This window comes from Rhinatrema bivittatum, chromosome 10 (genome assembly GCF_901001135.1).
Source record: "Rhinatrema bivittatum chromosome 10, aRhiBiv1.1, whole genome shotgun sequence".
NCBI lineage: Eukaryota > Metazoa > Chordata > Amphibia > Gymnophiona > Rhinatrematidae > Rhinatrema > Rhinatrema bivittatum.
The window spans coordinates 57,363,274-57,381,291 of record NC_042624.1 but is presented as its reverse complement, the minus strand read 5'-3'; the positions used below and the strand labels follow the sequence as shown (position 1 = coordinate 57,381,291).

General features: G+C 40.1%; 1 protein-coding gene across 3 annotated transcripts in view; it reads left to right on the top strand.

The window, feature by feature from the left end:
- NEK7 (NIMA related kinase 7) overlaps positions 1-18,018 on the top strand; it is a 227,890-nt gene that overhangs the window by 191,057 nt on the left and 18,815 nt on the right. For 2 of the 3 annotated variants that reach the window (XM_029617705.1, XM_029617703.1), the window contains one exon: positions 14,226-14,339. In XM_029617705.1, coding sequence (XP_029473565.1) covers positions 14,226-14,339 — 114 coding nt within the window. Of the gene's footprint in view, positions 1-14,225; positions 14,340-14,846; positions 16,316-18,018 lie in introns of those variants that run through there. The other variant, XM_029617704.1, reaches the window with a different exon arrangement.

Genomic DNA, 18,018 nt, shown 5'->3' with positions numbered 1-18,018 from the left:
GTGGCATTTGTATGCAAGTTGGGAGGTCATGATTTCCCCTACTTGGACGATTAACTTGGGATGGAGTGGATGTTCACATAGAGAACCATCTGGATATTATATTCCCTAAGGTTTGTCAACTACTCAAAATCGAGAGTGACACCAAGATCTCCACTGGAATTGATATGGGCTCTGCTAAGCATGACTTAAGCTGTGGCCTACCTCCCCTCCAACAGGACTGATACAGAAACAGCAGTGAAAGAAGTAATTCAGTTTTGTAGGTCATCAGCTTGGTCCAGGTTGAGTAATAGGCCTTTTGGCTTCAATACGTTTTGTAACTTCCATTGCATTCTCTGAGACACATCTGATAGACTGTAAAGTTTCAGTGGAACCAGGCCACTCAGGGACTTCAGGAGAGCTTCTTCTCAGAGGAGCTTAGATTCCCTATTTTGAAAACTGTCCCATTGCAATTTGAGTTGGGGTTTACTGTTCCAAATCCTCCTCCCCAAATTATCTTAACTATAGATGCTTCCAACCTGGTTTGGGGCACTTACCTATAAGGGCTTTGCATTCATATTTCCTGGTATCTCCAGGAGAGAAAAAAATGCACAGGAACTTACTGGAGATATGGTCAGTTCTTGAATGTTCTAAACACTTTAGAAATGAAGTGATTAAAACATTAATCAGACACCCAGATGTAATGTTGTGCTTCAACAAACATGATAGAACAGGCTCTATCCTACTGTGTCACAAAATTAATGTGAAATTGGGCCATCTTTTAAAAGGCAACCCAAAGAATCATGTATGTGTCAGGAAGAACCCACATCCTAGCAGACAAATTCTGTCAACTCCTGGACTCCTATGAGAGATGCTCTTTGTTTCTGGATTTCATAAACAAAATCTTCCTGAGGGGCACACCTGAGATGGACTGGTTTGCGACAGCCTGGAATAAAAAGGTACACAAAATGAAAAGGCAGATTAGTAGCAGACACCTCTCCCTTCACTGCAGGACACATCTTCTGTGTATATATATCCTCCCATTTCTCTGATGACCAGATTCTTGATAAAATTCAGAAGGGTCAAGAAAAATCTGGTTTCCACTTCTTTGGGTCTTGCCCCTGAGGAAATCAGTCAAGTTGGGAACTTGGCCAGTTCTGATCGTGCAGAACTAGAGAACATTACTCTGTCCCAACATATGCAGTCTCTGGTCCTCACAGCCTGAATGTAGAGAGGGTTTAATCAGATCTTTCATTTTCTCTGAAAAGGTGTCTAAAATTTCTTTGCCTTTTAGAAAGGAGACTTTCAAAAGGTCTTATGGGTTTAAATAGAGGAGAATTGCTGTTTAATGTGAGGCCCAATATCCTATATTCCTTTCCTTGTTCTACTCAAAAACTGTGAAAATTTATTCATCTTTCAAAGTGGGTCCTAAAAAAAAAAAAATCAGCTTTTAAGGTTGACTTCTGTGCAGTTCTTATTTATAGCCAGCCAGGAAACCCCATTTCTGTACAGCCTCTGATTGTCAATATATGCAGGCCTTGCATCCATTAAAGCTCCTCATTAGGCCATGTTGATAGCACAGTATTGTGTGCTATCAACATGGTTCTTATTCATCTGCTAGGAGCCCTATCAAACCTCTAAATTCTATTTATTTTGCAATCATTAATCAACTCTATACAACACTCAGTGATTTTTAGAAATAAAAAAATCATCACAACTATTGTCCCCATATCACTTCTGTCAGCCTCTCCAACCATCATAACACATACAGACCCACCACCACATCCTATTAAAACCCTTATCACATGATCTAAAAAATAATAGAATAGACGTAATCTAACAACCTAACCTCTAGCATCCAAAATACTCAAAAGATCTCCAGTCAACCCCATCCAACTCTCTTAACAGTTCAAAATTTACAGCTGATATGCAGCATAGAACTGCATTGTAAGTATCTTATATAAATTCAAATCTTTCTGCTGCTGATACTCCCTAGGGAGATTATTTCATAATGACAGGCTACCACTGAAAATGCTATCTAACTAAATTTCTATAAGCAGATTGTTTAAACTCTCTAACACCTTTTCCTGCAAGTAGCATAGACTCTTCAAAAGGACACATGATATCAAACGTGATTGCAGATATTCCGGACCCAAGCTATTCATTGCCTCATATGCTAATGATAGGAATATAAACCTGATCAGAACTCTGACAGCCAGTAGAATTGGATCAACAAGGGATGTGCATGATTTGTCTCAAACCTAAGAAGGTGGTTCTGAATTTGATATTGTCTAGTTTCCTGAGGTTGTAATAACCCTGTTAAAATGACATTGCACTAGTCTACTCAGGAGGTAACTAATGCATGGGTTTATAGTAGTTGAGTTTTTAGCTGTCAAAAATGGTCTGCAATACTGAATTATCTGCAGATTATGGAATAACCCTGTTAAGATATGTGGACTTGAAATGATAGGTCAAGTTCATGCCACACTCCCAGTTCTGCACTTAGTGGGAAAAAAATCAACCTTTGGCTGTTCACCATAAGTTGACAATTGTCCAGGAGATTTCTGCCCCTACCCAGAGAGCCATAGATTTATCAAAATTCAACTGCAGTCTATAACTCAGAAGCTACTACATCCAAACCTCTTTTCATAAGAGCATAAGAATTGCCATATTGCATCAGACCAAGCCCAGTGGCCAGTCCAGATTACAAATACCTAGCAGGTTCCATAAAGTAGATATAATTCCCATTACTCTCGCCCATGGATAGCAATAGCTTTCTTTAGTCTTCCTAGTTGATATGTTATGAACTTTTCCTCCGGGGACTTATACAAACCTCTTTTAAACCCTGCTATGCTAGTCACCTTGATCATGTCCTCTAGCAACAGATTCCAAAGATTTCAATGATCTGTTTTGAATCTGCTGGTTTAGTTTCATGGGGTGTCCCATTATTTTAGTAGTATTTGAAATGATTGTCAAATCTGACTGCATTATGATTGCTATTGCTTAGCAACCCCAGTAACACCTTGTAACAGATTGTTCATTCACTGAGGACTAGATCTAAAGTAACTGCCCCTCTCATTGGGGCTGCGCCATGAAACAGTCATATATGGCGTCTAGAAAGTAAACTTTTTTTTTTAAGCATATTCTGATGAGACATTGATCCAGTTAATATCAGGGTAATTGAAATATCCCATTATTAGCTTTTTAAATTTCAACTATCATTTGTCTATTTTTTTCATTTTGGCCAGGTAGTTGGTAGTATACACCCACTGCTATACTCTTACCCTTTACCTCATACTGCTCAGTCCCATTTGGAGTCTCTGTAGCCTTTCAACTATATTTTTTAGCTTTTTTAGCTCCTTTAGAATTTTGGTGGATTGACTGTACTGTCCTCCAATATTGCATTGCTATATGGGTCCCATTTTTACCTTATATTTTCCTTAACTATATATATACCCAGTTAGAGAGGCCATCAACCTAGGTGGAGAGAACATTGTACAAATCTCATCTTTGTGTGAGTTTCCTTACTCCGAAGGACATCAAATCTTCGCAAGTGTAATGTTCTGTTCGTATGTCTCACTCTGCATATCAAAGTGGCCCCTAATCCCTACACTACTACCTAAACTTCACCTCAAGTTACTAGGTGGGCCTTCTATAGTAGCATAAATAGCTGCTTACTATGTGCAACCCCCAGTCTCTGTCACTCTGTCTCTCCCTCCAATCCTCCCGCCATCTCAGGGTCCTCCTTCAATCCTTCCCCAGCCTAAAAATGCCCAAAACACAATTTGTGTTATGGGCATATCGCACAGCTTAATGCCAATGAAAAAGATGTAGTTATTTTCGGTGTTAAAACTGTGCGATATGGCTTCGCAAAGTTCGAAGCCAGCCCACTTTTCCCAAAATCCCACCCTCAACTCCTCCCCTTTTTAAAAATATGCATCGCACCATGCGTTATGGTGCTTTTCGCATGCGAAAACACCTTAACACATGCGAAAAGGCCATAATGCAAGTTGGAAAATAATCCCCTTAGTTTGAAGTCTGTTACTCTTCACTGAACATTTAAGGTGTGAACAGATCTTACCTTATTTCACACATCTTTTTCTTGTCTTATTTTAATGTACACTGCTGTGGTGCTAACCAGAAAGCCCTGCAAAAAAGAATTAAGCCTATTGTAAAGTGTATTCAATGTGGGCGTGGCTCTGTCATGGGTGAACTGAATTACAATTACAATATAGTAAACCTTCCATACCAAAACCAGCACTAATTGCCAACACTTATAGGGGCCAATGCAATACAATGCACTCAGAAATAGGGGGATTAGCGCCTACACAACATGTGGCAAAACTAAAAGCGCTCATCACATGCAAGCACCTGTTGATGAGGCTATTAGCGAATCATCCACATTGCAAAAAAGTGCATCTAAAACACATTTTTATGCTAAAATATTAACGCCTGCTGAGCTGCTGAACACTCTCAAAGCAGAAAATACTGCTTTTCTGTACATCTCCTACTTAATATTGTTGCCATATTAAGTAGAAGGAATAAAATCTTGAAACAAGTTTAAAAAAAAAAAAGTAAAAAAAAAAAGTGCCAGTGGTCAGGTTCATGAAACTGCCGCTCAGTTAACAAGTGTCTGTTTCCTGAACCCCTGGTTGTGTGCCAATTAGGGAAAACAGATGCCAATAAAATTTGCGTCTGTTTGTAAACCAGCGGTCTCCTTGACAATGCTACCTCTAATTTAAATATTGCATGGCGCCCCCCAGGAGGGGTGCCTGGGAGCCCTGAACATTCAGCGCCCGCTTTCAGCGCATTTTAATTGCACTGGCCCCTTAGTAACAGCCCCACCTATGAAAAGGCAACACTGCAAATATTAGTCTAAAAGTCCCTAAAACACCAATACTCCTATTAGGAAAACCGAGCAAGCCAGGCTGCTATAGATCCCTATACAGAAATTACATGCCTACAGAATACCTCACCTCAGTCGTACATGCAGAACACAGATGGACCCTCACTAAATACAGAATAGAGGCACTATAAATTATAAACAGAAACATACAGACAAATATTGAACTAGAAACGCAACAAACTTGTCTCTATGTAGTGCATCAATGGAACACCGTTTTGAGGAACACTGTTCCTCAAAACAAAAATAAAATCAAGAAATATAACACACCAATCATAATAGTAAAACATGCTAATAGAAAAAATATTTCAAAACAGACATATCAATTAACACCCAAAAATTAAAACTAAAGGATTGAAAAATTCTCTGCTCTCCATAGGTGGGATCTTTTGATTTCCAGTCACCTTGAGATGTAGATTGAGGGAGATGGGGCTGCACAAACTATATACTCTTTCATACATGCTTATACACTCCTTTTCTCATGTATATACACACATGCAGGTTCTCATGCACACCTTCTCTTTCCCTCTCGCTTTTTTTTTTTTCACACTCACATATACATAAGGCTCTCACACTCTCTCATGCATACAGGCTCTCTCAAACACCTTTCTCACATACGCATGCACACGTACATAGGCCCTCACACTCTCTCATACACAGGCTCTTATTCTCACATACACGCATAAGTCCCCTGAGCGAAAACGGACGATTGTCCGTGGGCAGGCACAATATGTGTTGGGCAGCGGACAACAGAGCCAGCTAGGGGGAGGGGAAGGTGAGTCAGGTAGGGCGGTAGGACTTGGGTGCAGCAGGCAGAAGGATTCAGGGAAGGGGGAGATTAAGGAGGGGTAGGGTAAAGAAAGGTGAGACCCTGGAAGAAAGGGAGGGAACATAGACTGCCATTGGACGCTCGCCAAAGCTTAAAAACTTCAGACCTGCAAGACCACCCCCTTTTCCATTCGGCGGGTATCCTTGAAAGGGGGGGGGGAGTCTTCCCGGAAATAGAAACTTCATCACCAGGAGACCATGGCGGGGTGACCAGAAGGAGAAAAAGGGGCTAAGCAGGAGACTCCCGCAATGAAAATTAACCCAAAAATAGAATGGGACACATAGCAAGTTGGACACTTTCTCCACTCGCTTCAACAGCAAGGGACATGGAGTCCCGGACTTCTACGGAATGGGCTCCCGGCCAAGGCAACCAGCCAGCTGGCTACTACAGAGCAATGGCTTCAATGGCCAGGAACGGACAAAAGACTGAGAGCAAAGATTCGGGCGAGAAAGCAAAGCATGGTCATTCCCTTCTACAGTAGGAAGTTCAAATGGCATGCAAAATGTTGTTTTAGGCAATTGTTATAGTTAAAATATATGCAAATGTTGTGAGGTTGATAATGATAAATGTTTTAATATCCTGACTTAAGTATTGTATGGTATAGAGCTTGTGTTGCAGCCATATGACCCACATAAAGATCTCTTGGTTCCAAAAACGGGACAACCAATTGGCTATAAATACCAATAAAACTGAACTTATCATAATTTCACCTCCAAAAAATACAATACTGATCAACTCTGATATTCCTCAAAACAACTCCACTATTTCACAACAAGTACGCAGCCTTGGTATCATCATTGACAGCAATCTCACGTTTAAAAAATTCATCGCGGATACGGTAAAAAACGGTTTCTTTAAGCTATACACGCTTAAACGTATTAAATCTCTATTATACCAATATGATTTCCGCACAGTCTTACAAGCAACTATTTTATCAAAGATTGATTACTGCAATGCTCTGTTACTGGGTCTACCTAAAGCCACCATTCAACCTTTGCAAATGCTGCAAAATGCAGCTGCCCGCATTATCACAGACACAAGCCGCCATGATCACATCACTCCAGCTCTTCAGTCTTTGCACTGGCTACCCGTGGCTTACAGGATAATTTATAAATCTATGTCGCTGATACACAAAGCCATTCAAAACAGAGAAATGCATTGGTTCACAGATCAACTACAATTCAAAACGTCTTCCCGCCCAACGAGATTCCAGAATTTAGCCAAACTAAATATCCCAGCACCCAATCTGACTAAACTTTCTAGTACAAAAGAACGATCTTTCATCATTGCTGGATCAACAATATGGAACACCATGCCCTCTGAATTACGCCAGGAACTCTGTCACAAAAAATTTAAACAAAACCTTAAAACCTGGCTATTTAAAAAAGCCTACTATCAATGATCTGAATCCTCAACTACTCTTCCTAACTGCCACAATCTCTCATATATTGCTTATATTCTATTAATACAAAGTTATATACTATATTGTATTCGTTCAGTTACCATGTTATATTGTAAAGCGCAATGCTGAATTACTGTTTGAATGTAAACAGAGGTGATGTTAGTTACGTACCCCGGTATAGAAAAATCTATAAATAAATAAATAAATTATTTTATTATAAGTAAGCGGTGGTGAATGTGCATGATAGGAGGCAGAGGAAGCTTGCCCGTAGGCACACTTCAGGCCCACCGGACCTCTTTTCCACCCATGGTAAGATGGGCTCTGTTATGGTCATGCTGCAGATACTTAAGCATGTCTGCAACAAAGTAAGGAGATTCCACAGGAGTGTTTTGGGGGAGCACTCTTTGCTACTCCCCAAAATTTTGCCATCTGAGGTGGCCAACTCACTCGGTCTCATGATAGAACCGCCCCTAATTGTTATCCATGGAATTTCTATCATAAAAATGTAACCATTCTGTTCATGTTAGCAAAGTAATGGAAATTAAATCCCATAGCCTGCAGAACCTTGCACAGTGGGGTCACAGATGTTGAACAAATGTGGAGAAAGGATGGAATCCTGATGAATGCCACACTCCGCTGCCTGTGATGACAACCTGACCTGACCCAAAATATGTGCTGAAAACCATCTTGGGAAAAATGACAAAAACCGTTGATCACTTTATCCAATATCTCCTCTGTTCTCAAATGATACAATAGGGGTAGACAATTTTGGTCCTGGAGTGCCACCAACAAGCTTGTTTTTCAAGATATCCGCAATAAATAATCATAAGGTATGTTTGCATGCTTTGCCACCATTGTTTACAAATCTCATGCATAATCATTATGGATGTCCTGAAAACCAAACCTATTTGTGTCAACTCTTGGACCTGAGTTGCCTGCTCCTGCAGTACACTATAAGTCCTGATTGATGGTAGCAAAATAGGGGTGGTGTTCCAAAAAAAAAAAAAAAAATCACCACATGATGACCTGTCAAGTTTCTTATAGACCTTATCTAGCACAGTGACTGCTAAAGTGTCTGTGCTCCTGGATTTATGAAAACCTGATTGCAGCATGTACAAAATAGCATTCTACTCCTGGAAATCAGTCAGCTGTTGTGCCATGACTTTCAATACCTACCTAAAGATGGTACATTGGATACTGGTCAATAGTTATCTTTGACTTTAGCATCTAAGGAAGATTTCAACAATAGGGACAGGGAAATACTTTACCTAAATGTAACTGGTCTTTCACTACCAGTGAAAAGTCGTGAGCTAAATATAAGTAAATAAAATAACTATAGCGCACATCAAAAGAGTTGGGAAAATTCCTTCTGTCAAAGAAACATTAACAACATCAACCACTCCAAAAATGCAGCACTGGCCAACCTTGCTGTTCAACATTAGTGAGGGTCAAAGACACAGCTTGTAACTCTCATCGATTTAAGTACATTCCCCATCTTTTGCAAGCTAATGCAAGAGAGAACGTTCCATCTCTCATCTTTTCTCTTTTGTATCATGTTCACACCCCGATCCTAAACTACCCTCCCATCTCTTCCACCCATAAAAGTACACAATCTGAACAGTTCTGTAACAATTGCAGATCAACCTGATTCCTTCTAGTGTAACCATCCATATCAAATTCTGATACCACTTTTGCATCTTTATACTGGAAATCTGCAAAATCATTTTATAGCTGACTTTCCACTTCATAAATTCAAATACCTGATGACTGATTTACCTTTTACCAGATTTCATCATAATGAGGTAGTATCTTGCACATATCACAAATTCCTACTTAAAAGTGGTGTTCAGTCAGTTCTGTCCAGTATTTTCCTGGCCCATATCTCAATAATAGTGGAACATCTTTTTATTGGATTGCAAGAGCTTTCATCTTCTAAACTAAAATCCAGAATCTCCAGGATAGCATTCTCAGAAATGCTACCAATTCCACATGTAAGATACCAAACGCGGGTGGAGGTCCAGAGTCTCACTGTGTGGATAAGAATGGTGCAGGGGCTCTAGATTTCATTAGCAACTGAGAAATATTTTTTGGGAAAGGAGAAGCCTCTTCTGGCAGGATGGGCTTCACACTAACTGAAGTGGAACACAGCTGCTGGTGTTAAGAGTTTAAAAGGAAATAGAAACACTTTTAAACTATGGGGGAAAGTAGATGATCACTCGTAAGAACATAAGACATTTCCTTGCTGGGTAAGACCAAGGGTCCATCAAGCCCAGCATCCTGTTTCCAACAGAGGCCAAACCAGGCCACAAGAACCTGGCAATTACCCAAACACTAAGAAGATCCCAGGCTACTGATGCAATTAATAGCAGTGGCTATTCCCTAAGTATAATTGATTAATAGCAGTTAATGGACTTCTCTTCCAAGAACTTATCCAAACCTTTTTTGAACCCAGCTACACTAATTGCACTAACCACATCCTCTGGCAACAAATTCCAGAGCTTTATTGTGCATTGAGTGTGAGAGAATTTTCTCCAATTAGTCTTAAATGTGCTACTTGCGAACTTCATGGAATGCCCCCTAGTCCTATTATTCAAAAGTGTAAATTACAGAGTCACATCTACTCGTTCAAGACCTCTCATGATCTTAAAGACCTCTCTCATATCCCCTCTCAGCCGTCTCTTCTCCAAGCTGAGCAGCCCTAACCTCTTCAGCCTTTCCTCATAGGGGAGCTGTTCCATCCCCTTTATCATTTTGGTTGCCCTTTTCTGTACCTTCTTCATCGCAACTATATCTTTTTTGAGATGCGGCGACCAGAATTGTACACAGTATTCCAGCTGTGGTCTCACCATGGAGTGAGATAGAGGCATTATGACATTTTCTGTTTTATTAACCATTCCCTTCCTAATAATTCCTAACATTCTGTTTGCTTTTTTGACTGCTGTAGCACACTGTGTGCATGGTTCGGAGTGGAGTATACATAAAGAGTTCCTTTTAAATAAGGGAAATGTCATGATTGAGGAAGTGGCCAAAATTGATTCCAAATATCTGAATCATTTACTTGTAAGAGGAATGTGGAAAAAATTATTTTAGATGTCTATACGCAAAAACCAGAAGTCTGAAAAATTAGGATGGGAGCGTTAGTGTATATAGCACTAGAGTAAGATATTAATATAATAGAGGTTAGGGGTGTGCATTGTTGCTGCATTTGTTTTGGCAGTGTGCGCTTATCTCTTGAACAGAAGGCAGAGGCACAAAATGGATGGTGGCCACCTACATGCACATGTACCATCCGTTTTGCGTGCCGCCCTTCTGTTCATGAGATGTGTGCACCGCCAAAATAAATGAAACGGAGCAATGAATGCACATCTTTTAATAGGGATCTCAGAAATGTGTAGAAAAGAAACAACCAGTGGGACATGGTAATATAAGGGTACAAAATATACCAAAATGACGGAAGATAGAAATGGTGGTGGGGCGGCACTATTAATTTCACTTTGTCAAAGATTACATAAAATGAAGTAAAATAGAGATTCTGTTTAAAAAAAAAAAAATGCAATCTGGAAATTTTATGGATAGAAATTCCATGCATAACGAGGAACAATATAGTGCTCTGGGTTTATTACCACCCAGCTGACCAGGATGGTGAAATAGTAATCAAATGCTAGGAGAGATTAGACAAGCTACTATAATAATGGGAGACTTCAGTTTCTCTAACATTGATGGGGTAGATGTCTCATCCAGGCATGACATGGAGATTAAGTTTCTAGACACTATAAATAATTTCTTCATGGAGCAACTGAAATAGAGTTCCCACTGTAATGCATGATTTGGTGTAAGATAGTGGTAGAGCTGCTTGGCAACAGTGATCATAATGCAATCAAATTTGAGATAGTCCCTGGAGCAAAAAAAAAAAACCACAAAACAAAAAAAAAAACATAACTACCAAAATAACATAACTTTAAAGGGGGAGATGCTGATAAGATGAAGAAACTACATAGATGACTAAAAGGAACAGAGAAGTTAAGTTTGCATGAGGTATGGAGACTATATTAAAAAAAAAAAACCACCATTCAACAAATTAAAGGTCAAAGGAAAACCCAGTACCCACCAGCATAGCTAAATGGTACTATAAAAGACCATCAAAGAGAAAGCATCCTTTAAAAAATGCAAGGCAGGGTGTAATGAGGAAAATAGGAAGTTCCATAAGCACTGCTTAATTAGGTGTAAAAGTATGCCAAAAGGGAATTTGAGAAGTGACTTGCCAAAGAGGCAAAAACTAAAAGCAAAATCCTTTTCAAGTATATTGGAAATAACCTGCGAGGGAATAAGTTGGGCTGTTAGATGACTAGGAGATAAAGGGGGTACTTAAGCAAAGAATTAATTTAATTTTCCTGTTATGGCCTTATCCTCCAGTCTTTACAGAGGAGAAAAATGGGAAGATACCCACACATGAACTTTTCACCCTAGGTGATGTCTCAGAGGAACTGCATCAAATCATTGTGAATCTGGATGAAGTGCTAGAGCAGACTGAGAAATTAAATAGCAAAACACTGGAACCTGATAGTATTCACCCCAGAGTTCTAAAGGAACTCGAATTTGAAATTGCAGATCTACTACTGGTAATCTATAACCTATCAATCAAATCTGCCTCTCTACCTGTCTGGAAGTTAGCAAATGTAATGCCAATTTTCAAAAGGGCTCCAAGGCATCCTGAACAACTACAGACCAGTGAGTCTGACTTCAGTACCTCGTAAAATTGTAGAAGCTATTACTGGTCATATGGATAAATATGGTTTAATGGGAGAGCCAGCCTTGATTTAAGAAAGGTAAGTTGTATCTTACTAGCCTATTCGATTTTTTTTGAAGATGTAAACAAGCACGTGGATAAAGGAGAGCCAATTGAGAGAGTGCATTTGGATTTCCAGAAGGCATTTGATAGAATCCTTTATAAGAGGCTCTACAGTAAAGTTTAAAAGCCATGGGACAGGAAGCGTCATGTCATTGTGAACTGGTGATGGATTAAAAGACAAGAAACAGTAGGACTTAATGGTCGGTTTTCCTAACGAAGAAAGGTGAAGAGTGGAGTGCCCCATAGATCTGTCCTGGAACCAGAGTGAAGGAATAAAACTTGCAGATGACACAAATATTCAGGGTAGTTAAAAACATAGGCAGATTGAGTCACTACAGAAGGATCTTGTGAGACTGGAGAAGTGGGCATCTAAATGGCAAATGATATTTAATGTGGACAAGTACAGTGTTGTACATTAGGAAAAAAACCCTGATTTTAGATGCATGATGGTTCGGCATTAGGAGGAACTACTCGGGGGGGGGGGGGGGGAAGGATCTAGGAGTCATTGTGGGACAGTACATTGAATGCTAGGAATCACATGAAAAGGAATAGCAAGTAAAATGAAGATCATTATAATGCTTTTGTACAGATAGATGATATGGCTGCATCTTGATTACTGTGTAATTCTAGCCACCCCGTCTCAAAAAGGATATAGCAGAATTAAATGTGCGGAAAGGCGGCAAAAATGATTAAGAAGTTGGAACAGCTCCCTTATAAAAAGGTTAAACGAGTTAGGGCACTTCAGCTTAGAGAAGAGACAATTTGAAGGGAGTTATATGACTGAAATCCACAAAATCATGTGTGGTATAGAACAGGAAAATAAGGAACAGCTAGTTACATTTTGAAATAGCCATAGGATTAGGCAACACCCTTAAGTTACAGTTACAGGAAGAAGATTTAAAACAAATTGGAGAGTGTTTTTTTCGTTCGATGCACAATCAAGCTGTGGAACTCATCACAGGAGGATGTTGTCAAGGCAACTAGCATAACTGGGTTTAAAAAGGTTTTGGACAAGTTCGTGGAAGAAAAGTCCATACCTATTTATTAATCAAGTGCATCAGGGAGACCCACTGCTTGTCATAGGTATTGAGTAGCAAGAAAATGAGTCTACATGAGGTTTACGGATTGGCCACTGTTGGGAGACAGGGTGCTGAGCTCAATGACACTTATGTTCTTATGGAACAGACTCAAGCCTATATAAAATCCACCCGACATTTTGTTCAGGGTGGCCACCAAAAGACCTGGGAGTGTGGTGACAAAGCACCCTATTTCTAATTGGGTAGCAGATTGCAAAGACCATATTGTCCCCCTTAATGTTAAGGCTATGGTGGTGATATTTGCCTATCTACCTCCATTAAGGAGGTTTGCAATCTTGCGACATGGCATTGTCTGTACATTCACATCCCATTACTGTCTAGACATTTTCTGGTAGGATAATAAATATGGATTGTCTGTTGTCTATGATGTCTGAATGGTGCAGCCCAACCCCCCATCCTTCATAGGATCTATTTTATAATTCCAAGTTGTTCTTCCTGTTTAAAAAATTATTCCAGCAAAATATATTTACCACCCAGTGACCATGTTTCCTGTTCATGTTGAATATGACCCTTACCTGTGTGACTATCCTTAACTGCTAGATTTCCGAGAAAGCAAAGTTGCTTACCTGTAACAGGTATTCTCTGAAAACAGCAGTCCATCAGCCGCACACAGACTTTTATCGTGCTCTTTTGGAATTATTCTGCCTGCAGCCAAAGGTATTACATGGAACTGAGGGGGAGCCACAGCAGTACAGGAACTACCAGATATTGGTAATAAAAGGCTTTTTGCTCCTTTCCAGAAAGCTCTGGATGAATGAATCTCTATACTGCATCACGTTTGAACATGTGGCCCATGTTTGTGTGTGTGGTGGACTGTTCTCTGTCTTCAGAGAACATCTGTTAGCCAAGTTTTTTATCCCTCTTAGGTGGCTATACTGCTAGGTTGACTGCTGAAGTTAGTGATGATTGGAAGAAAGCAAAAATTTAGGGATTGCTTTGGTGTGTTGCAGATTGTTTTATGAATGGAGTATTGAATATAGCTTTTATTTGCAAGCTGTCATTCGTTAAATCAATTAGTATAAACAAAATGCAGATTTAGAAGCTAACATTCTAAGCTGAATGGTTCATTTTAATTTGCTTTGCTTGACAATCTATCACTTAAATTTTATATCAAAGCTGTTACCTTGAGAAGTGCATATTTTATATAAATGACTCGTGACCTTTTTTAGATGGCTGCGCTGCAAAGTCCCTTCTATGGTGACAAAATGAACTTGTACTCTCTCTGTAAGAAGATAGAGCAGTGCGATTATCCTCCACTTCCTTCAGATCACTACTCAGAGGAGGTAAGTCTTATTTTTAAATTTATTTTACCTTGATTAGTGCAGTAGTAATACTTTGCTGCTTTAAAATAACTTCTGCTCTTGGTCTTTTGACCTAGCAGTTCCCCCCTGTTGCTTTGGGTTACCAGCTCAATCTGAATTGGGGCTGGAATCTGGTACCATGAGCCTTTATTTGCAGTGTCCTGGGGAATTCTTCCTCTCTTGCATCCCCTCCCAGCTTACTTAGTCCAGCCTTTAGCTGGGGGGGTCATACATCAAGGCTCCTTCTGGAACCCTGCTATCAGACTCTACATCTGGCCACTTGCTGTTGCTTTTATGCAAGAACGGTCTTTCCCCAGGGGCTGTGAGCACTATCTCGAACGCATCCCCCAGCCCTAACTGACCCAGGGAACAGAAGACCTAAACTGGGATTTGAACTCTGGTTCCCCTGCCACTCCCCTCCCTACCTACATTTCTTCTTTTTGTCCTTGTACAGTGCAGACTACTAAAAAAAAAACCCATTTTCTGCAGGTAATCCTTTGGGCATTCTGAGAACATCATTGTGCTACTTGAAGCGACTAACTTTCAAAGAGATATTTGACTTTTAAGAGATATGAATTGCATTGTTTTTCCAAACTTTCTGTGATTTTTCAAAACATGCACCTTTATTGATTCCCTGTTTAAAATTTATTTTGATAAAACTGCAGGTTTGTGGTATTGCTCTTATAGGAAGTATTGAGATGATTTTTTTTTTTTTAATTATTATAATCTGCTATCTCAAAAGTAGTGAAGAGACTGATTATATTTATATATATTAAGGATGTGAATTCATTTTAAAGAATAACACATCCAAACTGAAAATGGCCTTTCCTTAAAATACCTGAAAATGTTGTGGTAATCTTAGATTCATAAAAAAAAAAGTGGCCCTCAGTCTTACTGCTGACTCATAGGGCCTTGGCATGCCTCTCTGGTTCCCGTCCCACCCTTAAACTAAGGCCCAGGCCTATTTGGCTGGGCTAAGCCAAACTTAGCCATAGCCTCCGAAGGCCTCTCCAACCCTCCCCCTCCTGCTCTTCCCAAAAAAATTTCCAGGGCTGGGGACTTCCCCAGCTCCCTCTTATTTCTTCCATGGTGTCTTGGACAAAGAGGGGAATTTCGCTTCTGCCCCACCACAATACTTTTAAAACGATACCAGCGGCTCTGAGACCCGAGCCAAAGTGACATCACTTTGGCACAGATCTATTGGCCATTATATTTGTTTATCCAAAAAAATACATCGTTGTTGTATGGCCAGAATTAGAGTAGAACACCTTTTCTTCAGAATGGTTAGGACCAGCCTGATTCCAGGTAATAGATTTTTCCAGTAAACCTGCAACACGATGGTGCTTGCTGGCTCTGAGACTAGTGCCATAGTGACGCATTGTTTGGATGCCAATCTCAGGGCCGCCAATTCCATTTTTTTCAAAGGATTACGGCAGGGCAGGAGCAAAATGGGCATCGCTCCTGTCCCTTTGGTTTTTTTTGTCCGGGGCCACCAGAGAAGAGGGAAGTGAGGGCCAGGGAGGTCTCCAACTTAGCAGTGTTTTAGGGGGCTGGATGAACCCTTGGAGACCCTGGCTGAGCCTCTGGTTTCTTGAAGGGTGGGGGGAATTGGAAGAGTCTGAGAAGGTCCTGGTTGTGCTCGACTCAGTCCCAGCCAGTTAGGCCTAGACTCTGCAGGTTTCTTGGGGGGTGGGAATCTGAGGGCCCTGCAGAAGCCCCATTTCAGATTTTTTGTTTTTATTCTGGGTTTATATTTTTAATATTTATTTCAGTTCAGTAGCCAAACTGAAGTAAACATGAAACGACCATACCCATCCCCCGGAAGAAGGGAACTGAAACATTCTTTGGCCAGCACATCCTTAATATTATATATGCATGTGTATATATTTAGAACAGCTCATGCCATCAAAAAATGTGGACTTTGGATATATAACTGGTGTAATAAAGAATATAATGGAGCAGCGTTCCTTGTTTTTAATTTCCCAATAAAAGGCCAGCATGTTTTTAACCAAGTTTAATTATTCTTAAGGCTTACAAACATAGGAGTTCATATATAACCAATTTCAGAACTATAGGCCTAGAAATACATTTGGGTGTGAACAATAATGCAAAATGATAGCAGGAATGTCAGGGACTGTTCTTTGTTGTGTCATTCATGCTGTCTTCTTTTTTCCATGAAGCGCATGAATATTTCACATATCTGCATCCTCATCCCCTATTCTTCTTGACTAATTTTCAGACTGTCTGAATTTGCATTTCACATGGTAGCTGATTAGGAGACGCCGAGTGCAGCAGTGAAGCCTCAGCAGGCGGTTACCATGGTGACCTTCAGCAGGATTTTAATGATGATACCACTAGTGGTTCGTTGAAGTCGGCCTGCCTGCAGGGCTACTTCATTGCAGCTAAGTGTTAAGTTGGAGATGCGGATTCTCAGCCAAGAGGCAAATATCAAAGTCTGGCCCAGATAGAAGGCCTTAGATTTAGGAAAGAAAAACGCATTTTGCCTACTCTATACAGTTTGCAGTTTTGAAAAGAAATACAAGTCATATTACGTTTGGCTTTGTGTGTTTAAAAAAAAAACAAAAAAAAAAAACCCCAAACACTTCATATGGGATAATTCAGCTGCATTTTTAGCTTATTCTCATGTTATCTGAATCTGAGGCAAGCTGACACCACCCTGTTTTACAGTATAGCTGTTTTCCATTGTTCGGTTACTGGCTTTGTGTAGTTTTTAGAACACAGATCTGATCTCTGACCTGAAAAGTGTGCTGATTAACACACTATAATATTTAATATTGTTCTGACCATGTGCAGTGTAGTCTTAGATTACCTTAAGATGGTCACCAGCAGTAGGACCCCTCTGTGCTAGTCTGCTACTGGTGCGTAGACTTGATTTGTGACTGAAATCAAGTTCCTATTGTGTTAGTGCACAGTACTGTTCAGCAGAGTGAGTAATAGGTTTGTGCCTTTGCCACCATCAGCCTTAAATCGTCAGTCACCTGCGGATGTTTCCTCTGTTCTTTCTCCCAACTCATGTTGCCCAGTCATTGGGCTCCCTGTGGAACAATTCAGTTGAGCCCTAGGTCCGGCCACTAGCTGTCACCATTAAATGATAATTGGCACTCCCCTCCAGGGGCACTGTGCAGATTTGCCCTTAAGAGTAGGCACAGGCAGTGGAAAATCACACCCAGGAGCTGAGCCCAGATTCTCAGCCTCTTAAGCCACCGATCTGGCTCTTCAGTCAATATTGAATTCATTGTACCACTTTAGGAACAATCCCAACATTTCTCGTTTTGAGTCTTCTGTGAGAGATAGTGTCAGAGCTTTATTGAGATCTTAAGTGCATCACATCCAGCAGCTTTTCGAGATTGTATTATTTGCTAATCCGATTATTCATTTAGATGTTTTTGACATGACCTTACCTTACATGATATATTGAAAAAACAGTCATTCACATAGGACACAGTCTCAGGACAACAGTCTTTCTGGTGTATTATGATCACTATCTAAACCCTGAAGAAGCTTTTTCCAGTGAAACATTGGCCATGTTGGACTGCTTGCTTAACAAATTTTTGAGACTATTTTCATTTGGTTTTATATGCTTTTCAAAAAAATCCTAAAAAATTATTGGTAAGGTGGGTGATTGGGTGATCCTGGTTTA